General features: G+C 45.0%; 1 protein-coding gene across 1 annotated transcript; it reads left to right on the top strand.

Annotated features, from left to right (window-relative positions):
* Window positions 1-160: 160 nt before the first annotated feature.
* On the top strand, window positions 161-24,324 carry LOC136635942 (SPRY domain-containing protein 3-like; the record flags this gene model as incomplete). The annotated part of the gene is made up of 5 exons (XM_066611007.1): window positions 161-310; window positions 6,063-6,120; window positions 18,368-18,487; window positions 19,610-19,764; window positions 22,563-24,324. Coding segments are annotated over 5 exons (618 nt in total), but the record flags the coding sequence as incomplete, so codon positions are not given.
* Window positions 24,325-27,738: the final 3,414 nt, after the last annotated feature.

The following is a 27,738-nucleotide window of genomic DNA, read 5'->3' as shown; positions in this document are numbered from 1 at the left end:
TGACATCTGAAGGTATCGGATTATTCTGGGTGGGTGGGGAAGGGGAAGGCTAATAACAGGATGGATGTTGCCATTGTGCTTTGCTTGTGATCCTTCTTGGCAATTCTTGAAGACACACTGATGGGCTGCTGACCCAGCATATCCTCTTCTTTTTCTGCAGCTCCTGGAGTACGTGGGAAAGGGAAAGAGCATCATTGACGTGGGCTTGGCACAGGCCCGGCAGCCCCTGAGTACCAGAAGTCACTACTTTGAGGTGGAGATTGTAGATCCAGGAGAGAAATGTTACATTGCCTTGGGCCTGGCTCGCAAGGTAAAGTATGTTGTGGAAAGAAGGGAATATTTTTTTCTCTCTTGGCATATCTGCAATAGGATCCCCTATCCTTTTTCTCCTTTGGTGGCATCCTGTGTGATTGGTGCATGAAATACGGCTGGTGCTGATTGTCTCAGCCTTTCCATGGAGGTGGCATTCACCTTCTTGGTTGGGATGCCAGTTTGGCAGGAAAGACTTTCTTCATTTTGTCCACTTGCATACTTAACTCTTGTTTCATCTCTCTGGCACATATCGTGCACTTGTGGGAAGGACTTCCCAAGCAGAAGCTGGTTTTTGAGCCCCTGGAAGTGAAGATGAATTGAATTGGCTTTGTTCAGAATTGGTTGTTAAAAAATGTCTTCAGGTCAATTCAGTGGGCACAATTTGCCAGGCAGTTCTCTTCTGAAAGCTTAGTGAAATGAACAAGAGTTATACTAGGCTACTATGACTAGTAGCCTACGAGTACTACGAGCCTACGAGTACTACGAGTACTACGATCTCGTCTGATCTCTCGGAAGCTAAGCAGGGTCAGGCCTGGTTAGTACTTCGATGGGAGACCGCCTGGGAATACCGGGTGCTGTAGCTTATACCATAGTCTTTCGAGACTGAAGGTTGCTAACCAACCAATAGGGTTTCACAAGATAACATTTTGGGTAGAATAGACTGCACTGTGCTGACTGGTGTATGTACTACTTAAAGTCATGGAGGATAGACGAGTCTGATATCCCTTCACTATCTATCCTCGCCGCCATCAATCATTCACCATGTTAGCTGGGTAAATCCTCCATGTTCAGCAGCAGTGTACCTCTGAATATCAGGTGCTGAGGATAGAACAGGGAGAGATGTTTCATGACCTGCTCGTAAGCAGTATGTGGAATTGGAAAGGCTTTTTTTGATCTGCCACAGCACTGTTTTTCTTGTGCCTTTATACAGGCCCCATGAAGTGACTTGAACATTTCTAAACATGACTATAGACTTCTACACAGCTCAGGTGCCACGTGGAGTCTGCTTGAAATGCCTTTCTCAATCCAGGCAGTGGCTGATGCAGGCATGGAAACTCTCACTGTGATTGCACCATGGATGTGGCAAGCCACTCTACATGTTCTAGATGTCACGTGCAAGCCGTTTTCAAGCAGCCTCCATGTGGCAGTTGTAATGCACATGTTGGTCCTAAAACAAAACCATGATCCCTCATGAAGACCTATGATTCTCATCATCCCATTGATGGAGGGTAGTTATTTTTGTTCAAGCAGTTACTGCAAGGCAGCGCCACTGCAAGGCAGCACCCTGTCATTCTTCTCTCATACCTGTGCAGCTTCCTTCTGTTGAGTCAGACCACTGGCCCATCTAGTTCAGTATTGTTTATTCTGACTGGTAGGAGCTATCCAGGGTGTCAGGTGAGGTGTTTTCCCAGGGACTGAACCTGAGAGCTTCTGCATGCAAAAGAGGGGCTTTGCCTAGTGAACTACAGCCCTCTCCCATACTTCTTACAAATGCACCCCCCCCCACTTTACAAATGTGCAGAGACATAAAAATACAACAGTAGGAAATCCAGCTTATTGGGGGGGGAAGCACTGCATTTGTTGGGGTTGGTGGTCAAACTTCCCTGCTAGAATGTAAAATTTGTAAGAACTAGTAGCTGCAGATGAACAAGGTCAGGATGTGGCCTCTTGGGGTATTTCTTTAACTCCTCCTTGTATCAATGGAGGAATTTAATCTCCAAAGTAGAGACCCCATCTTCAATAAAAGGGAACTCTGTTGCCCCCCAAAATGATACAATATCAAGGAGGAGCTTTGGGATATGTGTAGCAAATTTGTGTGCTGCTGTAAGTCACCATGACCCTTGCTTTTGAAAACCCCAAGATCAAGTGATCTTCCAGTTCCTCCCTGTCTTGGAATACTTTGGCTTTTTGATCCCCAGCCCTGCTGTTTGTACTTGACACCTTCTGATGCTCAGAACTATCCATATCTTTATTTGCTTTCTTCCTCTCACTGGACTTCAGATAACAACAAACTGGAAGCAGGCAGGGTTGTAGGTCAGCCCTGTGCTCAGTCTTCACAGTGGCCTGGCCTCCGTCCCTGTTCCTTTCCTGTCAGACGCAGCCATCTGGTTCTGCTGTTCACCTCAGGCACATGGCCTGGATTCACGTGGCTGTTCTGGCCTTTGAGGCTGGGCCAGTCCGTTCCCTCCTCCTCTTGCAACAGCAATCAAATCCCAGCAGCCGTGTGTGATCCAAAAAATAAAAAGGAACTGGATCAACTTCCTTTCACCCTCCCTCGAGTTCCTGTCCCTGCAGGAGGACAACTTGCCCCTAAATGAGCTGATGATTCCACAGCTGGGTTGTGTTGAATATGTAAGCGAGAGACTAACCTCCAGAACCTGCTTCAAAGAAGACAACCTAGGAACTGCCACACTGAATCCAAGTCAATAGTACGATGATAGGCAGAAAATGTTCAAGACTATTTGTCTTGGATGAGTGTTTTCTAAATGATAGCAAGGCTCAGATTTTTTTAAAATTAAAATTGGAGGAGTACCTTTTCTTTTGCGAAAAAAGTTTGCTTTTTAGGGTGCAAAAGAGTTGACTCACCTGCCCTCCAAGGAGCCGATTATAGGCATTTCTACATGGTCACTGACCTGAATATGCTTCCCAATTAGAAAGAAGTTGGCCCAGATCAGTAGCTCCTTCAAAAATGCAACAGGCAGTTTCTTCTGGTGGTTGGTAACTTTGCCAGGTCTCTGCAGTGGGAGTGATTGAAGGATTCAGTCGCATCCCCTACAAATATACAGGTCCAACCTTGTTATACATGGATTTTTTTAATACACGGATTTGACTCAACACAAATGCTCACTGCACATGAGAAAAAATGTGCTGAGAAGGGGCACAAAAATGTCCTTGGAGAAGGGGAAAAATGCACCCCTTTAAAATGCTTTTCTTACTGTTGTAGAGATTTTTATCTCAGCATGTTGAGAAGGGCCCTTTAAATTAAAGGAAAACAGTCCTTTGCAATAGTTAGAGAGAGGATAGCCAGCTGACAATCCATCAATCATTCTCTCTCCAAGCAACCCAAGTCCTTTCCCCCTGAACACCTGAAAGAAAGATAATCCTTTCTAAGCCCCTGGAGAGTGACTGATTGTTGGATTGTCCTCTTAATGACTCTCTCTTAACATCACAAAGGTCAGCTGGCTGTTTTAAATCACCTGAACATGGATTTTTGCCACCCATGTTAGTTCTGGGAACTAATGAGTAATGAGACTCAACCTGTAGTAGTGCCCTCAGTGGAGGTGGATGTTGCTTGTGGTGAGTATTTTGGACTGCCAGGGGAGATTTATGACCTTGTTTCTTATTTATTACCTTGTGCACGCTGTTGTGCACTTGTATACTATTTGGGAATTAGTGCCTGAAATGAAGAAGTTTCAAAATGTTGACAAAGAACTCTGATATGACATCCAAGTACCACCATTAGGCGTGTTTCCTGACAGGGATTTAAAACTGGCTATATATATATATATATATATATATATATATATATATATATATATATATATATATATATGCATATTACCCAATACTGTCCCCCTCAACTTAAGAAATGTAAGGTGTGTTGTTTTTTTAAATGGGAGATACTGATCTAGCTCTCACAGGTGTAGCATACCTTGTGCCCTTGCTGTCTTAAGTTCTGTAGAGCTACTTTAGATGGCCTAAGTTTAAAATAAATACATTTTGTCTCAGATAACATGGGGGGCAGTGTAAATGCTGCAACTCTGACCAAGGAGTATCTTGATCTGCTGGGAGGAGGCAGGGCAACTATATTTACTGAAGTGACCTGTATACTAGGTTTGGAATTGAGAAATTAGATTTGATAAGTAAATGAATATAATACAGTGACACTGTAACAGTGTTAAAAGATTTACATCCTGTCCCTCATGATTTTAAATTAAAAGGATGGTGATAGTGGTTAAATTGTAAGTACTGTATGTTTTCCTTAGGCTTTCCTGGCCCTGCTTTATTCCACTTCTGTAATACTCCTGTTCTCAATCTAATGAAAGGCACAATATAGCCAAGCCATTTTCATCCTTTTCCAGCTCACAGCACACTGTCAAGGCACTAAAATTGTCAAGGCACACTCCCAGTTTTTTACTTACATCAAATTACTACATTACAATTAATTTTAAGAACATAAGCACAGCCCCACAGATCAGGCCATAGGCCTGAAATTAATTAATTTTTAATTAATATAATTAATACAATTAAATCATTACATGACAAAGGGCACAATCCTAACCAGGTCTACTCAGAAGTCCTATTTTGTTCAATGGGGCTTACTCTCAGGAAAGTGTGGTTAGGATTGCAACCAAAGACTAGGGGGGACATGGGGGGGAATGTGCCTGTGGGACTTACTTCTGAGTAGATCTGGTTAGGATTGGGCTTTTGGTTGCACTCTTTTCTCAAATACAGGAGCAGGCAATTGGCACTTCTCTCTCCTTCTCTCCCCTACCCTACCCCATCCCACAGGCACATTCCCCCATCTCATAATTGCAGTTAGCACCTCTCCTACTGTCTCTCCTACTACTCTCCTCACTTGTCTGCAAATTCCAGAGGTCCAGAATCACTTACCTCACATTCTTCCCCCATTGCCTGCTCCTGTATTTCAGAAAAAAGTGTGACCAAAAGCCCAATCCTAGGCATGTCTACTCAGAAGTAAGTCCCATTATAGTCATTGGGGCTTACTCCCAGGAAAGTGGGGCTAGGAGAGGAACGTGAGAGCCAGGCTCAGGCATGTCTACTCAGAAGTAAGCCCCATTATAGTCAATGGGGCTTACTCCCAGGAAAGTGTGGATAGGATTGTGGCCCAACGCCCCTCCTCTGAAAGGCAAAGGCACGGCAGGGAGGGTCGCTTTGGGGAGCTGCAGGCAACTGCTGCAAGGAAAAGGGACTTTCCTGGACCCTCAGCCAGCCCATTCTTAGGCTGGTGGCCTCAGCAGACCCCCTGGCTTCCTACCTGCTTGCCTTCCTCAGGCTCCCTCCTCCTCACTCCTCCGGGACCTCCTCCAGGCTTCTCTCTCTGCCTAATCAGCATGCAGGGCAGACAACAAAGGACTTGATACCCAATCCTAGGCATGTCTACTCAGAAGTAAGCCCCATAATAGTCAACGGGGCTTACTTCCAGGTAAATGAGGATTGGGTTGCAGCCTTCCTCTTGCTAAGCAGCAGGAGATGCAAAGCAGCAGTGGCTCCTGCTGAGGGTCAAAGTGTGCCTTGGCATCAGTTGAAAGCCTGCTGATATAGCCTGTCCATTCCACTTCGCTGCTAAAGTCTGGGACCTGCTAAAGTTGAAATCACTGCTGAGTCACCCTAATGGATGCCCAGCAAGTTGGCAACCTGTAAGCTAAGGCAGTTCCAAAAAGGCCTTTATTTCTCCTGCTTATAGCCCCTGGGACTTGGTGTGTCTAATCCCAGCGAATTAACCATGATGAATCACAACTCTTCCTCCAGGGCATGGGAAAGCCCCCTTTTGAGCCTCCGACCCTGCCCCTGTTACCTGAAAGATGCTGAAAGAAGGTAGCCTTGGTGGTTTGTTCTTAGCTTGACAGTAAATTAGAGCTAAAAAAATACCTCTAATTGGAAATTAAGAGAGAGAGAGAGAGAGAGAAGGGGTTACCTTTCAGCATTTTCCTTTCAAGTTATTCTGGATGATTACATGTTGAGTAATCCTGCGTGACCCACCCTTTTTTGTTTCTCTTTTGCTGTAGGACTATCCAAAAAATCGACATCCTGGCTGGAGCAGGGGATCCGTGGCCTACCATGCAGGTGAGCAAGAGCCAAACTTAGAGTATGATATAAAGCATGGATCGGGGGCTGCGCTAACATGTGTAGCTTTGCTTTTTATTTGATTTCCCCCAACAAACAAAGCAAAATTCATAATAAAACCAGTTAAAAAGACAGTAAAAGCTATTGAATGCAACACACCTAAAATAACATAATTGCCTTTCCAATTGCTTTCTGCGAAAGAGGTGTCTTCACCGTTCTGTGGGGGATATTGAAGGATTGAACTAGTAGCTAGAATGGGGCTTCTAGACTTGCTCAAGTGGCCGGAGTGGTGCCCCCACAAGTGAGCTTCCCCAGATAATGTGATTGTGCAAAGAGTAGTGCACATTGCTGTCAGGAGATTTAAAGGCCGAAGAAGTGTGTGAGTTGCTGTCAAGGCTTGGTGTCTTGTGATTGTATTGCATATGTGCTGAATACCAGTTGCAGGGGAACAAAGGTGGGTGAGAGGCATGCCTTTCTCTCTTGCTTGTGAGTTTCCCAGAGTACCTGTAAATGCAGGAACAGTGCTGGCTGAAATTGCAGGGGCTTGAAGGTGGGGTTGAGCAGGACTATAGCGGTTAGATGGTATGTAATCCTCCCCAGGATTAATAGAACCAGAATAAATTATGCAAGTAAGGGATGTATACAACTGTACTTTCTGTGTCTTGGTCAGGCTTTAGAATTTTTTCCTAGTGTAGAATATGGAGGACCTTAATGCAGAATTTGATTAGTGTCCCTCTATAGATCCTGGATATCAAGAAGAAGCTCTTTGTTCTGCAAAGAGAGATGCTCTTTGCACTCTCACATAACACCAGAACTAGGGGACATCCACTAAAATTGAGTGTTGGGAGAGTTAGGATAGGCAAAAGAAAATCTTTTTTACTCGGCGTGTGGTTGGTCTGTGGAACTCCTTGCCACAGGATGTGGTGACAGCATCTGGCCTGGATGCCTTTAAAAGGGGATTGGACAAGTTTCTGGAGGAAAAATCCATTATGGGGTACAAGCCATGATGTGTATGTGCAACTTCCTGACTTTAGAAATGGGCTATGTATCAGAATGGCCAGATGCAAGGGAGGGCACCAGAATGCAGGTCTCTTGTTATCTGGTGTGCTCCCTGGGGCATTTGGCTGTGAGATACAAGAAGCTGGACTAGATGGGCCTATGGCCTGATCCAGTGGGGCTGTTCTTATGTTCTTATGCAACAAACCTTTGAGTGGCTCTTTTGGCCTAGTTGCCTGCCAGTGTGATGTGAATACTGTAGTTACCCCATTCTTAAAAGTGAGGCTGCAATATTTAGGTGATGAATCAAGTGATCAATTAAGCAGATGCTTCTGGGGTAGCTGTAGCTTTGCAGCTTTTAATTCTTTATTGTTTTAGTATGAGTAGTACCAAAAAACAAAACAAAAAACTGCCACCATTTCAGAAGAGGCTTTCTCTCTTCCCTTGCATTTCAATAGATGCATTTCCTTTGGTATGCAAGAGAAGGAAGAAGCCTTCTTCTAAAATGGTGCTTTGCTGCACTCTTCTTTTTTGGTAAGAAAAAAAGAACTTGTAAGAAGTTCATACTCTGCAGATGTGAAGAAAAATTTAGGTTGAAATCCTGGTTGCAGAATTACAGCTGTGAATATTTCACTACTGTGTTTATTTTTAAAGGTACTGATGGAGCCTGATTATCTGCTGATTTTACATTCACTGATATGGCTCAGCGCATGTGCCCCAGACCCACATTGGGCCAGACTCGGCCCCACCTGAACCCTCTGAGGGAGATCTCTGAGGGAGCTGTGCTCTGGTCCCCTCCATAGGACTTTCTGAAGCCTGCAGAGGGCGGATGCGTGCTGCCTCTGTGGGCTTCAGAAAGCCCTCTGAAGGGGCCAGAACACAGAGGTGGGGCTGAAAATCAGATTCATTTTATCTGCAATTTTCAGTATCTGCAGGGGGGTCTGACAACAGATCCCCCACAGGTACCATGGCCCCACCTGTAGTCTTATTTAATAACAAAAGATGCTTGTTTTTATCCATTTATTTGTAAACATGATGGATCATGTTACAAACATTTAGTGATTAAGATTTCTTTAATGGATGGCATTTTTAAGTAGCATGGACAAATGGAAGCTTTGTAAAGGTACATAGCATAGGATTCAGTTTTCTTATGTGCCAGATGGTCTCCAAAACATGTTGCCCTTCTTCCCTAAGAGATATGTTGGTAGGATGCTGGCAGGAGATGGGACATAGTGTTGGGTAGAGAGGACAGATCTTTCTGTCCTCTTCTGATCTTTCTCTTCTTTCTGATCTTTCATCAGGCTCATTAAACCTGTCTGAAAGTGAGACTCACTGTGGTCTGTGTTCAGTGCCAGGGCTCAGCCCATGCTACTAAAGAGTGCTTCTGAGCATGTGCAAAGAGAATTTCCCTGACACATCTGAGGAACAGCAGCTAGGCCTTGCACATCTGGAATTGTGATTTGGAACACAATTTCAGATTTCAGTGGTGGGAGCAGCGTTTGTTTGGCTTGGTGCGTAGAAGCATTGTGTAAGCCAAATACTTCTGAAGCCTGATCACATGTGGTCTGAAAAACAGGGAGACGACCGTTTTCCCTTTGCCCTCCCTAAAAGACATCCCTAATTTGGGGAAAGGCTTTCAGGCCAAACATAGTGACTTTTATGCAGGCTTCCTCTGCAGCACTTTGTCACTTGCTACAAGTGTGCTGTTGGTTCAGGCAATGGAGAGAGGGCGTCCTTTTTCTCTGCTGTAACTAAGCTTAAATGCATGTAACTGAAACCATTGTATATGCTTCTCTGTTTGTTCTTCCTGAAGCCCCCTCCCTCTCTCAGCATCTTGATTATAAACCTTTGGGGCAAGGGTCTGCCTTCTCATTCTAAGTAAAGTACCATGAATACCCAATGATGCGATGATGCTCTATACATTTCTAAACAGTAGTATCCTTGGGTGGAAGGAAGCTCATTGGTAATATGAGGCTCTAAAGTTAGGCTTGGTGCCAAAAAGGCTTGCAGCCTCTTCCCCACCCACCCCTGGCCCTGTACATAGTTCTTCTCCTCCTTTTGTCCTCACAACAACCCTGTGAGGTAGCTGAGGCTGAGAGGTAGTGACTGGCCTAAGGCCACCCAGGAAGCTTCATGGATGTGCAGGGCTTTGAACCTGCATCTTCCAAGGTCTAAGTCCAACCCCTGAAGTTGGTTTTAATTCAGCACATATTAAGTTGTTTAGACTCTTCCTCAGGGAATTTTTATTGTATGTCAAGAATAAACCTCTTGGACATTGTGCAAGCACTGTTTGTTTTTCTTAAATAGGGTTAGAGTATAATGTCTGCAAATTGAAACCAGAACATGAAACCATAGTTTGAAGTGGGCTTGTGGACTGTGGTTTGTGTTGCCTGAGCAAGCTATGGCTGTAAGTTTTCCCATCGCTTGGCTTTCAGAGTGACAAGCAGGTTTTTGCAGGTGTCAACTTGAACCTGCCCTCTGGGAACAGAACTTAACTAGTTTCAGTATGTGATTGGGAACTTGCCTTAACTTCAGCTAATAGACCACAGTCATTGCTCACTGTGGTTAGTGCAAACAAGCTAAGTCTCAACTTGGTTTTAATGGGAAAATTAACTATCTGAGGAAGACAGCTCAAGATTCTCAAGGTAAGACTCTTGCCCCACTCCCCCTTTGAACCTTCAGGCTTCAGGGAAAGGTGTACCCTCAGACACATCTACCTTCCAGGGTTAAGTATGACAGTGCAAACTGGTAATAGCAGGCAGGCAGTCTCTTGGTTAGTTTATCTACCATTTTGGTAGTCTCATTCTCATCCTCTGATAAGCTTCTGAGGAACCCCATGTTCCTAGAGCCACAGTTTGAAAAACACTGAATTGAGTGAGACAAGCTTTTACTTGAATCCTTCTTCTCTCCTGCCCATCCATCTTGCTTCAGCTGGATTGTAGGTCTGACTTCAGCATGGCCTTCAGTAGAGCCTCTTAGCCCCACCGACCCCTTCTGTTCCACTCCTTCACCTTACCTGCGCAAAAGTTCCATCCTCTTGGCTTGGCAATTTTCCTCTGTGTTGATAGTCTTGCAGGGGTTAGTTCCTGCCCTTTTTTCCCAGAACTGGCTGCCAGAGGAAGTTTGAGTGAAGAGCCCTGTCCAAGAGTCAGCTGTTTCTCAGGACCTTGTTTCTTTATGGTCCGTGAAGCAACTGCTGATATCAGGGCAGGTGATTTCTTGGGAAAACGGTCTAAAATCTTAAGTAAATAAATAAGGTTTGCATGTGTGTGACAGCACTGGTCCTGTGCCAGCAAATGACCAGTTTGCACTGGAGCTGTTCAGTGTATGCCCTTGCTGGGTTCAGCCTGGGTCCAGATCTTAGCTCCGTGGTAAAACCACAGTTCTTCATTTCTCCACTGGCATTTATTATAACAACCTCTCATCATGATGTGAGTGGATGGTTGAGGAAATGCTATCTGTCCATGAGCTTTACTGTATAGATTGGGCTATGTACTGGTTGCACTTGTAAATAGTTTAATTATGTAATAAAACTTTATTAATCCACACACATTTGCATACAAGTATATACAAAACACAATAAAACTTAGTTACATGTGCCTTGAGCAAACCATGAGTCAGGTAATTTCCCTGTTTATCCAGCTTCCTGGTTTCCAGGGTGACGAGGAGACCTTGTCGGACTTTCTTTTACACACAGGGCCAGGACTTAGCTTGGTAAGATAAATCATGGTTTCAGTATACATTTGGAATGGAGTCGGAGTTAAGGCAACAAATTACCATTAAGCATTATGCCTGCACCAGACCTCTGGGTGCTTTCACTGGGAATATAATTTCCTGAAGAAGAGCCTGAGTCCTAAGAACAGTGATATGGTTTCTCTTTATCTTGCTTTGTAAAAATAAAATTTGTTTAATAAAGTTCCATTTTTAAAATGGAAGCAATAGAAAAGGCCTGCTTGGTCAGGCCAAAAGTCTACCTAGTCCAGCATTCATCTGGGGATTTGGAGTTGGGTGCCATCAGTATGCTGATGACACTCAGCTCTATCTCTCCTTTCCACCTGACTCCAGGGTGGCTGTCTCTGTCCTGGAGCGTTGCCTGGAGGCAGTTGGGATCTGGATGAGGGCGAACAAGCTGAGATTAAATCCGGACAATACAGAGGTCCTCCTGGTGCAGAAATCCACGATGCGGGTGCTGGACTATCGCCCTGCTCTGAATGGGGTTGCACTCCCCCTGAAAGAGCAGGTTTGCAGCTTGGGGGTTCTCCTGGACTCGCAGCTCCTCCTGGATGTCCAGGTGTCAGCTGTGGCCAGGGGTGCCTTTGCCCAGCTTCGGCTGGTGCGCCAGCTGCGGCCATACCTGTCTCAGGCGGATCTGGCCACGGTGGCCCATGCCATAGTGACATCAAGATTAGATTATTGTAACGCGCTCTGCGTGGGGCTGCCCCTGAAGACGGTCCGGAAGCTACAACTAGTGCAGAATGTGGCAGCTCGTGTAGTTGCTGGGGGTCGGCGGTTTGACTCCATCACGCTGCTACTCTGGCGGCTGCACTGGCTGCCCGTTCGCTTCCGGGCGGAATTCAAGGTGCTGGTTATGACCTTTAAAGCCCTAAACGGCTTGGGACCAGCGTATTTGAGAGACCGCCTTCTTCCGTATAATCCGGTCCGTTCTCTAAGGTCATCAGAAGGGGCCCTGTTGGTTGTGCCGTCCTTGAGAGTGGTGAAGGGAATGGCAGCCAGAAACAGGGCCCTTTCGGTGGTGGCACCTGCACTATGGAATTCCCTCCCCTCTGAATTGAGAGCAGCTTCCTCATTGTTAATGTTCCGGCGGGGCCTGAAGACTTTTTTTTTCAGGAAAGCCTTTGAGGCACCATAAGGGCTGTTTTTATAAATTTTTAACTTACGTCTTTTACTGCGTGCTTTCAGTCTGCTGCCATGTATTTTATCTGTTTTTAATTGTTTTTAAGTGTGTTGTAATGTTTATCTGCCTGTATTTTTTAACTTGATTGTTAGCCGCCTTGGGTGCCCTTCATGGAGAAAGGCGGAATACAAATCCAATAAATAAATAAATATTCTGTCTCTCACAGTGGCTCCTAGTTGCCTCTGTCAAGCCCACCGCTACGAGAGAGAGGCACACCTCTGTCCCACCATTGCTACCCTATAGCTGGTAGGCAGAGGCAGACTTCCCCTGAACCTGGAGTTTAGTGGGCTGTCATCCTGACTAGTAGCTATCGATACACCTGTCCTCTGTAACTTGTCCAATTTCTTTTTAAACCCATCTGAGCTAATGACCAACACATCTTGGGGCAAAGAATTTTACAGGTTAATGATGCTGCAAAAGAAGTACCCTCTTTTGTCCAGTTTCATTGGATGATGCCTGGTTTTAATACTGTGAAAGAGAGACAGTTTTCTCTCTCCACACGGTACATAACATTGTAAGTTTCAATCTCATCCCCCTTATCCCTTTCTTAAAGCTTTCCCCCAAGCCTAAAAGTCCAAAATGCTCTTGCCTCATGATCTCTGATCATTTTGATTCCCTTCTTTTGCACCTCTTCCAGCATTTGGGAAACCCTCCCCACTGGAAAGCCTTTCCTTTCATCCTGGTTTCTGAGATCTCAGTGGATGTTGCCCATGTAGTTTCTGGGATTGTCACTCCCAAATCGGCCTTTTCAGCCACACTAGACGCTGTTCCAGAACCACCATTCAGAGCGCGATACCATAGTCTTTCGAGACTGAAGGTTGCCAACAGTTTCTAGCTTATCTTCATGCCCAAGGGCTAGAAACTTGCTTTTTAGCAAAAGGAGTGAGCGCCATGGTTCTAAGGATGTTGAATTCTGTGCTTGCAAGGAATGGTGACATACAGACAGGTCTGCTTACAATAGAGTTTAGGCTTGCTGTAAAAATAAGGCAACATAGATAAACACTTGGTGCCTCTGGCAACTGTCCACTCTTCCTAGGGAAACCTGCCTCACGATTTAAGATCCGTTGTTCCAAGCCAAAGTCAAAAGATCGCCTGTTCCTCAGATACGAACTCTGTGGCCAGCTGGCACCTGCAGTTTTTTCCAGTCACAGCCAGAAACATCCCAGTTTCCCTAGCCTTTACCATCTGTTATAGATTTGGCTTGTGATCTCTGATAGTCTTCTCTGTATCCTTGAGCTGTAGCTCTCCTCCCCTTCTCCTTTTCAGTAGCCAGGTCACATCCAGGGACTGTGGTTTTTACTGTGTGGCTTCGACTGAGGTGCTCTTAGAGTTTGTGTTGAGGACCCAGAGGTGGCTTGTGCTTGGGAGATATCAGTGTCCATGCCAGGACTGCTTTCCATGGGTCTGGTTTACACACCATGTGCAGCTGTATTCTGCATGATGTCCCCTAACATCATTCACACACGGCATGTTCTTGGCTTAGAACAAGCCAAGATTTGTTATCTGAACCTGGTGGTTTTCCTTAAGGAGGCCGTTGCATGTCTTTGACTAGAAAAAACCAACAACTTCCTTCAATCATTTGGGGTTCCCAAAACTACTGACTAATTTTACTGTTCCATCGTTCCCACAAATGGGGTTGAGCAGGTGCTGGCAGACCCCCCTTGTAGTATCTCTTGGGATCAGACTAATGGTGTGCCTGAACCCATGTTTACATGGCATTCTTACCTCCTTAGCAGGAACAATAACCTGCTCTTGCTTTGGGGAAAGGGTCCCTGTAACACCATGTCTTGTGGAGAGACCAGGGTGTGGGTGTAAAGATGGATAACTGGGAACCTGAGAGTGGGGGGGTGTAGTCCATTCTGCAGCATGTGTAGAACAAGTCTGGATCTCATTCCTAGAATGCTCAAAGAGCAGCCAGACCCAAATCATGTATTGGGTCTTTGCCATGTGATTGTGTAGGTGCGGTCTCAGTTGTGCTTGTATGTAGCTGCTATAAGGGGCCATGGCTTGCATTAGGGCTGAGGCGGTAGATTATGCTTAACCCTTTAACTGTGTGCTATTTTGCCAGAAATTGCACCTGGTTATTAAGGTGAGAGGGGAGATGGGCTAAACCCCCTACTCCCCAAAGAAGCCCACCTGGAGGTTTTTCCAGTCCACTGCTGTTTCCTCCCCCTTTCCTGTGCCTGCGGAGTGGAGGGGATTCCCTAAAAGGCACTTTTGCTGGCCAGCCTTCATTATTTTAGACACACTCTGGAATGTTTACACAACATCATTTCCAATGTTTCCTGGGCAACAGGAGAAAATATTTACTGCCCTTTTGCCGACCAGGCCTCCCTCCTTCATGGAGACAAAGGGCCTTGGCCACGTGCCTTGTGTTCCAGGCGCCCGCACCGCACCGGCTGCATAGCTGAGGAGCTGGGAGAGACAAATCGGGTGCCAAGGCCTTTTAAGTGGTCTGTGTCCCAGCCCCCTTCCCCTCCTTTTTGTTGTCTGCTCGGAGGCAGCAAACTGCTCTGGCCACCAGGTTCCAAGCTTGCTTGACTTTGATCATGGATGGAGAAATAGTGGGTTTTGCCCTCTTCGGCTTGGCAGGGCAGCATGCCTGATTGGCTGAATCAGCTTGTTTAGCCCGCGAGGGACTGTTTGAACAGGAATTATGGGAAGCTTCCTCCACTTTTGGGCCCTGGCGAGGCATGCATGGCCTTCTTGCCAATATCCTTAATCAATCAAAACCAGGCCCCTCTCAAGTGAGGGCTGTTAACAAATCAAGATTTGGAGCCAATAGCTCCAGGGTTGATATCCTGAGATGCACAACCCCTGTTTACATTCCAGGTGGTTTCTTCCATGCTCTTCTCCCCCCCCCCCAACTTTCCTACTAGCCATGAAGGTTATCTCTGGGGTGCTGTACCCTGTTGTGAAGAGACCTTGCTGCAACTTATAGTAATGAGCATTTTTTTAGACAATCAGAATCCTTTGTCTCAGCCACCTGCACTTCCAAGTTTTCTTCTCCATCCGTTCACCTTTCGAATGTGTAAAATCAAAGCATAGAGTGATTTAAATAGGTTTGAGCTTTGTTCCAGAGGTTTCTCAAACAGAGGTAGATAAGAAAAAAAGGATCCTGTATTGCAAGATGATGCGCACACTTCAGGCTTTGTGGGATCTATGTTGTTTTTTACTAAAACCACCTGGTATTGTGGCAAAATTGTGGCTCTGAAAATCGGGCTTCCATTTTGAGTTAAGGAACGAATAGGGTGCCTCTGGGCATCTGCTCAGCCCAGGAGGTTATGTTTTGTGCCAGAACCGAGCTCACAGTTCTCTTACACAAAAATCCACTTCTGGTTTTCCCCGAAGCTTTCTTCATGTCTAAAGCCCACTTTTGATACAGAAAACCTTTTTGCTGCTGCAACCGTTAAATTGAGATTTGCTGCAAATCCCTCATCGATCTACCTGTAGATGTTGATCTACTTTCTACTCACTAGTGCTGCTTTCTGCAGAGGTACCTTCAGAGCTCCCTATTTACTCCTTACTTACTTACTCAAGAGAACCCCCCCCCCTTGACTTGGCTGTGTAGAAGGACCCCAATGCTCATAAGTGCCTGCCAACAAAAGTGACCACCTATTCTGGTTGGGGAGTTCATAATAGCAATGTTAAAATTGCAAAATGCAACATAATTCAGCTTTCTCTTAAGTGTAGTGCCAAATTACTCCTTGACTGCCCCAAGAAAAATGGTTCATACCACTTTTCAGCTATAAGCGATGGTGAAGAAAAACAGGCGAACATAGATCCACATGTTGACTTGTGCTTGCTGACAGTGAGGCCTCTGATTGGCTGAACTGATGAGACATCACTAAACATTCAAAAGTTTTCTACCCTCAGGAAGTGAGCAGCAATGGGATATTTGCAAACCAGCTTCTATGGGAGGAAGGGATTTTGTGATGTTTGGTGAAAATTAATGCCACACACAGACCTTGGGGCTGGAGAGTCTGGGGCAAGGGAAGGTGACTGAAGGGAAGGGGGTAGAGTAGGCAGTAGGATGAAGAACCAGAGGAAAGAATAGATTGAGAGCAGAGGTGAAATAGGATGCTGGGGAAAGAACATTAATGGAGCCAAGAGTCAGTTGTGCAGGGCCTGGATTTCTCACACACTGGTTTGATTGCAGGTGTCTAATTGTCTTATTAACATAAAAAGGCCCCACTGAATCAGGCCAAAGGTCCATCTAGTCCAGCTTCCAGTGGCCTCACAGATGCCTCAGGGAGCACACAAGACAACAAGAGACCTGGATCCTGGTGGCACTCTCTTGCATCTGGCATTCTGAGGTAGCCTACTTCTAAAATCATTGAACATACATATCATGACTTATAATCTGTGATGGAGTCTTCCTCCAGAAATTTGTCCAATCCTCTTTTAAAGGCATCTAGGCTAGATGCTATCACACACATCCTGTGGCAAGGAGTTCCAAAGACTAATTACACACCGGGTAAAGAAATATTTTATTTTGTCTGTCATAACTCTCCCAACAGTAAATTTTAGTGGATATCCCCTGGTTCTGGTGTTGTGTGAGACGGAATAGACCATCCCTTTATCTATCCCCTGCATAATTTTGTATGTCTCAAGCACGTCCCCCACGGAACCTTTTTTCTAGACTGAAGAGCCCCAAATGCTATAGACTTTTGTCATAAAGGAGGTGTCCCAGCCCAGTAATCATTTTTGTTGCTCTCTTCTGCACCTTTTCCATTTACACTATATCCTTTTTGAGATGTGATGACCAGAACAGGACACAATACTCCAGGTGTGGCCTTACCATCAATTTGTACAGTGGCATTATAATATTGGCTGTCTTATTCTCAATACCTTTTCTAATGATCCTAAGCATGGAATTAGCCTTCTTCACCACCGCTGCCGCATATTGGGTCAACACTTTCATTGAGTTGTCCCCCAGGACTCAAAGATCTTTCTCCTGATCTGTCACAGATAGCTCAGAACCTTATATATGAAGTTCTGATTTTTTGCCCCCGTGTACATTACGTACACTTACTTTAATTGAAATGCACCTGCATTCCATCTGCTCACATTATCAGAGTAAAAAGTCCAGCTTCTCACATCAGTGGACCACAGTGGCTTTTGTTATAGGGAGTCTCCCTAAGTTGAGAGGGGAAAAATATTTTAGCTCTACATAGCATACTTGGTCCAAGTTGTGGTTTGGAAGCAAGTTATGGCTTTGTTATGGACCGCTGTACGAATGAGAGATTCCTGCTTCTGAAGGAGGCTGTGCTCTATCTAGTGGACCGGAGGAAGCAACAGAAAACTTTCCAATTCCCTAGCGGCTATAGAACAGAGTAAGGGCAATGTATAGCTAGTCAGCAGAAATGTCTGACACCTTGAGCAATCTTCTCAAATCTCCTGTTTTGATACCTCCAGCTGTCAGCAAATGGTTTCTCTGTCTCCTTTTATCTTGGGGAGCATTCTTTTCCTTCTGGTTTCTTCTGGCCATTTTCTTCATGACCAGAATACTATGGCCTGAAAAGTGGGGCTGAACTGAAATTTTGGGAGTTCCAATTTCATTAGAACTTTTGCATGATTGATGAGGAAGAACCTTTCCCAAACCACTAAGCAAATTGCACACAACCTGAAAGTACATATTTGGCTTTGTCCAAGTTCAGAACACTAATTTGTGTATTAGAGCATAAAATGAGCCTTGCTGGATCAGGCCATCTATTTCAGTTTCCTGTATCTCCTGTGGTCCACCAGATGCCTCAAGACAACAAGACACTTGTATCCCATTGCCACTTCTTTCCATCTGGTTCTGATATTGTGCAAGAGAAAAGAACTTCCCTCTTGATACATTTTAATCATGTCCTATTAGGTGCCTTTGTTCTAGATGGCAGTTACCCAAGATTTGATCCATCACAAATGGCTCAGAGCCCACGTGTGTAATGTGAAATTTTGATTTCTTGCCCCAAAGTACATCACTTTACACTTGCTTACATTAAAGCACATCTGCTATTTTCCCGCCCAGTCCCCCAGTTTGGAAAGATTCATCTGGAGCTCTTCACAATCCATTCTAGACTTCACCACCCAAAAAAGTTTTGTGTCATCCATAAACTTGGCCAGCTCTGAGCTGATCCCCAACTCCAGCTCATTTATAATTCTTGGGGCATGCAACTTATCACCTCTCTCCATTGTGAACAGCAGCCGATTCCCTGACAGTTGAGTTTTCTCAGGATCATTTGGTGGGGGTCTGTGTCAAACATCTTCTTAAAGTCCAGGTTCTCCAGAAGTTCTCCTAGCCTCTTTCCCAAACTGCATAGCTGAGATGCTTTGTTTCCTTTTTCACAGATGATGGCAAGATCTTTCATGGGAGTGGAGTAGGGGACCCCTTTGGGCCTCGCTGCTACAAGGGAGACATCATGGGCTGTGGGATCATGTTCCCACGTGACTATATCCTTGACAGTGAAGGTGAGGATTGAGAGCTCTGTGCATTGGAACACCAAGTAAGGCAATTCTTAAGTACGTTGTAGTAGAGGCTTGAGTATCACATGCAGGTGTTAATGGACTCTGATCTGGGTTGAAGTGTTTTTGCAGACCATGAAGTATCAAGGTGGGCAACCATAGTTCTTGGGGCCACATCTGTTCCTTGGAGGGCTGGTACCATCAGGCCCAAAGTTATCATGAAGAGTGTATGAAAGGAGTAGCAATCGTGCAGTTTGCTGTTCTGTGGACTTGGGCAAGGTGGTGCAGCCCTTGATCACCACCCTCCAATAAAGCTAGTAACTGGCCCAAATTGTACAGGAAGTGTCACCTCTGTGTGTGGTGATGTCTGTGGGATTTTGGACGGGATTGAGGATTAGAGGACGGGAAACGACGGTGTGATTTCCTTCCTGTCTAATTGCGCAGGACCAGGACTCCTTGGACAAATTATGGCCATGGGTCTCCTTTGGGACAGTATATAGAAGGGGACTGAATGTGCTCCATGGCAGGTTTCTGCACAATTCTGTAAACCTTTTCTTTTGGGCAGAGTGGATTGGACTAATTCTGCAGTGTTCAAAACATTCACTAGCCTGTTGAAATCTTTGAGGCCCATGTGCCTGTGTTCATCATTTATGGTCTAAAAGTAACCAGATTATTTTTTTAATACATTTTTGTAAACCTTCCCTGCTTAGTGGTCTGTAGGCTGTATTGCCAGAGGTGACCAGGTGAGTGGCTGCTTACACCTCAATCCGGTGGCTTTGGAGGTGCTGTATCTTCATATTTTTTTAGGCTATTGGTGGCCAATGTGGGCTTGTTTCTTACTTGGTGAAGAAGCCACTCTCCATCTTGAGGACTCTGCCAGAGCAAAGGGGTGCCACAGTTCTGTAACCTTAGTCTCCTGCTTCTTGGGGAAGGGAAGTGCCAGCAGTTCTGAAGGGGAAAGATGGATAGGTAAAGGAGAGCACAGTTTGTTGTGGGGTAGCAGAGAGGAAATTGCAGGAGGCTGTAGATCCGAGTCAGAAGTTCTGTGCCTGTCCTTTAGGATTATTTCTACAACAGGAGGTATTGACTCTTCACCAAAGGTGACATGGATTTGTGGGTGCCCCACAGGTGACAGTGATGACAGCTGCGACACAGTGGCTATCAGGGCCAAACCACGAGGTGTGAGAAATGTCCTGTATCTGCACCAGGAAGCTGAGGAAGAAGACGATGAAGAAGAGGACGGGGAAGATATGGAGCAGGAGCATGAAGGCAAGAAAGTTGTGGTAAGTGATTTGCTGACAGATGCTAGGGAATCAAAAGATGTGTTCCCTATAGCTGCCAGAATGGCAGGGCTGCAACAGTCCTTGAAAGGCCAGTAGGTACGAAATGGGTCCAAAGAAATGAAAAGCAAAGAAAATAACAAACCGATAGTGCTTTTATAATTAGCCTGGAAGAGCAATAGTCATGGCTTAAACCAGGGGGTTCCCAAAGTAGGCATCGAAATGCCTTGGTGTCACAGCACACTTGCAGGGGTATAGTGAGATGACCCTGTTGGCCTCCCCTGCCTGTTCCCCCGGGTGCCACCATCTTGGATCTCACAAAAGTTTGCAAGATGCAAGTTGGTGATGCCCGTGTCTCATGAGATGTGGGTGCTGCCATCTTGGATACTAAAGGCATAAGAAGTAACACAAGGATATTAGACGTTTGATGGGGTGAGTTGCATTCTGTGACTGCATGGTGCAAGCCCAGGAGCCTCAAGATCCAGCATGCTGAAATCTTTGTTTTAACCACTTAAATCTTATTGCTATTCCAAGGCACTGTATATGGTTCTCCTCCTTCAGAATCTGCGAGGTAGATTACTTTAGATACTTGCCTATAAGTCGAGAAATTTCTGCCAACAAATTAAGTGTAAATCATCTCCTAGCCTTATCTGTGAGGTCACTCGGGGTCAGGGCTCTTGTAGCAGTAGAGATAATGACAGGGCAATCAATTTCTACATTGACCAGGCTTCAAGGCAAGCTGCAGCCAAAGTTAACCTTTTCATTGCTCCTGAGAAAAAAAAGCCAGCCAGGGCTCAAGGCTTCCATTTAAATCAAGCAAGCCTCCTTCTCTTTAGCAGACCCGTCTGCACCGTCCTTCCATTTTGGAAATGTTTGGCAGAGGTCTGTGTTTTTTTTAAACACCAGGATGTAATCCTTGTTTCCTTTTGAAACAAAGTCCAAGGCTACAATTCAGTGTACAATTGCTTAACACCTATGAAAAGCAATGGGTCTATTAGGTTGCAACTAGTTGCAGTTAGGTTGTGACTGCTTGCTCACACTCATTCCTTATTGCTTGTTTCTCCGCTGTGAAATGAATTGCACACTCCTGGTTATGTGTGATAATTTATATATGTAGAGCCTCTGGCTTAACACACCTTTAAAGAAGGATTTTATTAATGGTTCTACTGGTATGTTTTTAGTGCACTTACTCTGATAGTGTTTACCGAAAGGGTGTGAAGACCAGAATTTTAAAAGTTAATGAATAAAAATGTATCTTAGGATCTTTTACTATATTTTTTCATATACTGTACAGTTCTTGGGTAATAATTACTGGTAGGTTATTTTTCAGGATCTTGCCTCAGGTAAAATCAGACAATAGTCAGACTCCCCTGTAAGTTTAACCCCTGACTTATCTGAAAATCATAGAAAATGCCATGATTTTTGGCTCAAAACCTGCCCTCAACTTATATGTGAGACTGACTTATACTCGAGAATCTGTGGTAGGCTGAGAGAGAGTGATGAGCTTCATTGCTGACCAGAGATTTGAACCCAGGTCTTCCTAGTGAACATGGAACACTTTAACCACGCTGGGTGGTTTTATGATGTGTAATTTAAAAAAACCCAAGTTTCTAGCTTGTGGCTGCAAGCATAGCCTTGAAAATGCCTGGAAATATTTTAAAAATTGAGATCTGGGTTTAAGAATAAGCAGGGTTTTTAGGAGTTGGGGCATATTTCTTTATTACTAGTTGCTCCCTGTACAGGCTGAAAAATTACTCTCAGTAAGCAAATTTCCCCTAATTTAGACAGGTCATAGCCTTTTTGTGTTAAATTTTTCAGACCATTTTAAAATTAGAAAGCATGTGAGCAGAGCCTAGCAGAGTCTCAGAAGCTGGAGCAAGGTCATGAGAGAATGGGCAGAGAAGGAAAAAGTGGACTGTCATTTTTTACAAAATGAAAAATGAAAAAAATCAGCAAATGAAAGCCAGGATTCTGAATTCTGTGCCCACTTGGAAATTCATTTTGGTGCTTTTAATACATATGTGCAGAATATATGCCATCCTGGAATCCAATTTATTGCATCAAGAAGAAAAATATATGGAGTTACTGTATTGCGCTGTTTGACCACAGTCAGAAAAAGGAGTTTTTAATCTTGTATCTCATTAATCCATCTGTTTCAGTCTCTTGCTATTTTCATTCCGCCAAGTGCTGGCCAGGGATGAGTTACAGTTTCTTCTGCAAAAGATCTGGCTTGCTATGACACCTCAAGGCTTTTTGCTTCTCTCATTGCCTGCAGATAGAAGATCATCTCTTTCTTTGAATATCCTCTTATCATAATCTCTTAGCTGGGTTTATGTTTTGTTGCTGTGTTAAGGGTGCCTCCTAGTGGCTTGTTTCAAGAACAGCTTCTGCATGCCTACTCTGAAGATAAGTCTCCCTCCTTCCAAAACTTGGAGGAATCTCTGCAATCTTGGTTTGCGCCAGCTCTGTTCCCCTTGTGAACATGGGCTAACCAACTACGTAAAAGCAAGATGTGAATGGCACCTTGAGAGCAAATCATCAGGGTTGGGACTTAGGTAGTTTTTGCACTTTAATTGCAGTATTAAAATAGCTTACCTCCGTCCCTCTGGAGCTGATAGTCAACCAAGGCTGGGTTTGCAGAAGCTGGTCTTGTGCTCACTTCCTGCCGCATATCTTGACGACCAATCGGTTCACACCAGGATCTTTTCTTCCTCTGCCTGGTTCAGCAAATACAGATTCAGCAGCTCAGCTGACTCTTAACAGTTCTGACTTTCACTTCCTTTTTTTTTTTTCACTTCCAGGTGTTCTTCACACGCAATGGCAAGATTATTGGCAAGAAAGATGCTGTGGTTCCATCTGGGGGTTTTTACCCTACCATTGGCATGCTGAGCAGTGGGGAGAAAGTCAAGGTGGATCTGCACCCACTCAGCGGCTAAGGATCGGGGAGACCAGGAATCCCATCACTCCTTCTGCCATTCCTTGGGGCTGGCCAATTGATTGCTTGGGGATGTTCATCACTGCACTTCCAGCCTCTGTCTTAAGAGGCAACATTTTGTCTGTGGGGCCATATAGGTGTCTGTCATCATCTGAGCCATGTATCTTGTCTCTTTCCTGCTTGATAGCAGCTCCTGTTAGGTCCTTGTGCTGCCTGATGCTGGAAAAAATCTTGAGCCTTGCGTATCCAAGCTGGTCTGAGGAGCCCAAGACTCGCCCTACTCACCACGTTTCATCTGCGCTTCCCTGAGCGGGCAGTGTGGCTTTGAAATGGGTGATAGTCACTCCCTGATCTTTGGAAAGAAGGCTGAGAAGTGGCCTTGTTTAGCTCATTGGTTCCATACTGCAAGCATGTATAGGGCACAATGGGGTATGTTGGTGGAGTTGCTCATGGAACTCTGCAGCTCCTCTTTACCATGGACCATGTGACATTGCTGCAAATATATTGGACACTTGTCACCCCTCTTCACCTGTTACATGCTAGCCCTATAGAGTCTTAACCATTTCTTAGCCTGTCTTTCTTTGGATCCCTCACTGTGCAGCAAATTCCCCCCTTCCTCCTTGCATATGCTCATTTTTCCAGCTAAAACTCCTTTGCTCTTAGAAGATAATGGGCCCCTACCGTCTTTCCTACAAGAGGACCCTGTGCCAGTTTTGAGGCTGGTGTGAGAGAATGCTAGGTGTCTTGGGAAGGGGAAGAGAAAGGGAATCTGTATTTTTTCTGTGTGATAGGACCAGCTTCATCCACACTGTCTCCTTTAAAAAGTTGATGCAGGAGCCCTGTTACAGAATTCTCTTTTGTGAGTTGTGCCGGGATGCCTTCAGGTCTTCTGTGAGGGTGGGCAGTTCTTTTTCCCACCCTCACAGGTATTTATTTACCCCAAATAGGGTAGCAGGTATGTATAGGAGAATGCTGGCTGGGGACGGGGGATTGGATGCAGTTTTCTGGGTGCAGTGCTGCTGTATGTGTCAGTTCACTTTACCTGTCATGTTGGGGTGGGGGGAGGGGAGGGAGAGGCATGGAACACAAATCATGCCCTGCAGTTCATTTCAGAAGATTAACTCTTCCCTCCCCATAACTAGTGCTAGTCCTGAGTGTGCAGCGCTGCCTCTTGTATTGATCCTCTGGGTCACTTGTTCTCTGCATTGTGCTTGCTCTGTTGTAGCCCTTGCCTGTTCTTCCTCTGAAGTTAACAGTTATGCGGGAAGGGTTAAAAAATGAGAGCCTGAAGGCTGTCTTGATGCCATTTGGGGCAGATATGGCTAATACGTAGTAGGAGAAATCCAAGAGCATCAGCTTCCTTCAGGGTTGGGGTACCAGGCAGGTAAAAGACAAGCCAATACAGACTGCAGCTCTTAGGCAGCCTTCCTGGACAAGTGACAGTTCTCTGGGAATGAGACTGAAGATTGTGTACTGTCTCCCCTCTCTGGTGTACTTTGTCACCTGGTGCTGTTGTGACCATCCTGTTCTATAGTGTGTGGGGCAAAGACACTTCAGGCTTAAATGTTGTCTTATCAGCAACCCTTGCTGATTTTTGAGAATGAGATTTCATCCATTTTCAACTGTGACTAAGGCTGCTGTTTTACTGGTTTTACTGATGAATGCTATATTCTCCCCCCCCCTGCAGAATATATGGGGCAAGATGGGGGAAGCTGTGAAATAATGCAAGCAACCGCCTTTGGAGGGAGCCAAACTAATGTATCTCCCTCCCTATTGTGGCCTGCTCTGGGGCTGTGCAGCTTGAGGATACACGTCTAAAGAGAGCACTCTCTTATCTAGCTCTGTGTGCCTCTTTCTCGCTGCATTGCTGTTGACAGAATCTTTATATACTCAGTAAAGCTGAAATTTCCATATTTATCCAGCACTTGAAGATGCTTCTACCTTGTTTAATGTGCATTTACTGCTTTTGCTGCCTTATCTTTATTCAGACTTACAGTTTCATGTGCTGCCTGCCTTTCTTCCCAGTTCTTCAGTTTGTCCTTATTCTCTTACCAGGAAAAAACATCAATGAGTTTTAATGTTTGGATAGTAAAAAGTGGGGAGTAGAAGACTGATAGGACAGGCACAGGACTTGCTGGAAAGGCTACTGCATCTCTTCTCCCTGCAAAATCTAATCACCAGCAACACCAAGGAGAATCAGAGAGACACACTAAACCACCAGTGCTGGAGCAGCCACTATCCCCCTATCCAAGGCTAGCTCTTCCAACAATCCCCTTCTCTTCTCCCACCTGTTTTGGGGAAACTCATGTCATACTGGTTAGGATACAATACAGGGCTCAGAAACTTGTCTTAGAGAAGGTGTGTCTTCCTTTGTGCATAATATGTAGCTGAGTCTAGGATATCCTATACAGGATTGCATATACAAGGTTGCATAGCTCAGTGTTTCTCAATCTGTGAGTTGTGAGCCTAATGGGGTCATAAAGCCTCATTGGGAGGGATTACAGCAATCTTTCAATGCCTGTGCAGGAAAAGGCTTGGATCCAGTCCAATAATGGTACTGAGTTCTTGATGTAACAGCCTCTTCTCACTGTCTTGCCTCACAGTGCAGGCTGTTATGTCACAGGGTTGGTGTGAAGAGTCAGGGTGAAATGGGATGGGCAGAATCGGTCATAGGGCCCCAGTCTCATACTTCATTTATTTGTAGGGGTGATGGCATGAAAAGAGTTGGAGTAGCCAAACCTCTGTTGTGGGGTCAGTAAGAATTCTTGCAACATGAGAGATGCTGTTTGATTTTCAGAGAGAGGATGTATTTTTTTGCCTAGTCAACAAGAGGGGCCTGCAGTGCAGGTAGCCTCCAGCGGGGTAGCTGAATCATAATGCAACTTTTAGGTAATGAGCAAAAATCTGGGTCCATCAAGAGTGATGGGTGGCTGGGGCCTGCTGATGTCAGCCTTTTTGGCCTTAGGCTACTAGGTGTTCATACTGCACGGGAACAAACCTAGTTGGATAAAACTCTGCAACCCATGCCCCTGCTGAAATAAGGCAGATGAGACGAGAGTTAAAGCAGCACACTCATGTGTTGAAAAAGCCAGAGCAGGCACTGTGGATACTGTTTTTCTTGTGTGTTAATTTTAAGGAGTAAACAGGAATTACATTGCCATTTGTACACAAGGGAGAAAAATACAGATATAAAAAATAACCAGGCTTAGTGCTACTACCCCCCCCTGCATAGATAATATATTATCAAGACATCTCTGCCTAACACTCATATATAAATTCTTTATTAGACAAAAATAGAACTCTGTACTAAATCCAAACTCTCCCCTTTTCCCTCTCAGAGAGTTGGAAGCTAATGGCATTGCCCCATTTCTGCCGCCACCTGCTGCAAACCATATGGCTTGCCCCGCTCAGAGGTGCCTAAAAAGGCAGGGGAGATGCACACAAATAAGGCACAACTGCAGTCATCTTGAATTTGTTTCAGTGTGTCCCACCAGTGAAAATTATGTGCGATAGCAGTGCTTGATGGATTTATGTATAAGGAGTAACCTATGACTTGAAGTGGAAGCAGCTGTCCAAACTGGTAATAGATACAGACCCACACATTTTCAGTTTTTTCTTTTTAAGCCCAGTCTCTAATTTATAAGGAAGGAAAAATCTAGAAAGATGTAGGTAACGCATGCGTGAAAACCTGTTTCTGAAACAGGTCTGCATAGGGCCTCTGCCTTGCCAAGATTTCTGCATTTCACCTATTCTTGTTCCTTTCCACGTGACCACTCACTCTTGCATGTATGTACAGAGGTATTAAGCCATTTCTGCCCAATGTTGCATATACGCAACAGGGACCAAATATGAACACCTGTGGCCCAGGCAGAATTAGGGATAAACCTCCTCTACTTATAGTAGTGTTGTAGAATATGAATGGTGGAAGCTTGACCTGCCAGGTGCAGAAAGCTGATAGTTAAAAAATATGTTAGCTGTTGGGGGTGTGTGTGCGTACACGCTATAAAATACTGAAGAATTCATGTTCATTAGACTTATTCCAGTACGAGTCGGTCAGCTTCTGAAGTTCTTCAGAACTGAATTCAGTAAAGCAAATATAACCACTTTTAAGCTAGCACCTCCAGTTTCAGCTTCCACCTCCAGTTTCAGGTACCAGCAAGGAAAGGACAAGGCAGAACCACTTTGCTACACTTTTAGGTCAAACAAATAAGAGTTTCCTTGAAGAAGATGGGTTTCCATGCCCTAACAGCTGCAGGAACAGCTTTCCCCCCCTAGAGTTCCCTGGTGGGGGAAGAAGGCACATGAGGTAAAAATTCCCCAATCAATCAGTGCAACTGCAGGCCCAGGAGCCCACCCCCTAATTCAACACTTGTATGTATATTTCTGTTAAAGAAATGAGACTACCTTCACACAGGAGGAGGACTTTAAGGAACACTTAACAAGGCAAAGCCATTTTATAGATGATGACAATGAGGGGTCAGGTAACCCCCACAGATCATCTTGCCTTTTTGTCATGGAGGAAGGACAGCCTTTGCAGCCCCCCCCTTCAGTGAGAGAGCGACACTCCCACCAAGATAAACTGCACACGTCCCCTGCTCTTTCATGAGATTCAGCCACCTCTCTCATCTCCACCCTAGACTCCTTTATCACATACACTTGCCCAATGCCACAAATGCTGCACCATCATAGAACCTGGAGAAAGGCAGCCAAGGTACCTTGTACTCACAGTAACTGCTTCAGTGGATGGGCTCACATTTTGTGCAAAGCAGCTGCAGCTATTCAGGCCTGATCTTCCTGCTATGCATAGTAGAGACCCTTTGGGCTATGGGCCTTGTTAACACAACTGGGGTATTTTCACTAATGAGGCTTAAAATACCTCTGACTGCAAATCAGGTTTGCAGTGTGGCTGAAGACCCTATGTTTGGTACATGCCTTTCTGCCTTCTCCCTGACGTGACCTAAAGTTACAGAAAACCTTCACTGACGTTCTTGGACTATTCATAGGGCTTTGTGTTCTTCTATTGCACTGAATTCCACCCATTG

This window comes from Tiliqua scincoides, unplaced genomic scaffold, assembly GCF_035046505.1.
Source record: "Tiliqua scincoides isolate rTilSci1 unplaced genomic scaffold, rTilSci1.hap2 HAP2_SCAFFOLD_153, whole genome shotgun sequence".
Lineage (NCBI taxonomy): Eukaryota > Metazoa > Chordata > Lepidosauria > Squamata > Scincidae > Tiliqua > Tiliqua scincoides.
Note: the sequence above shows the minus strand (reverse complement) of the source record. Positions and strands in the feature narration are given on the sequence as shown.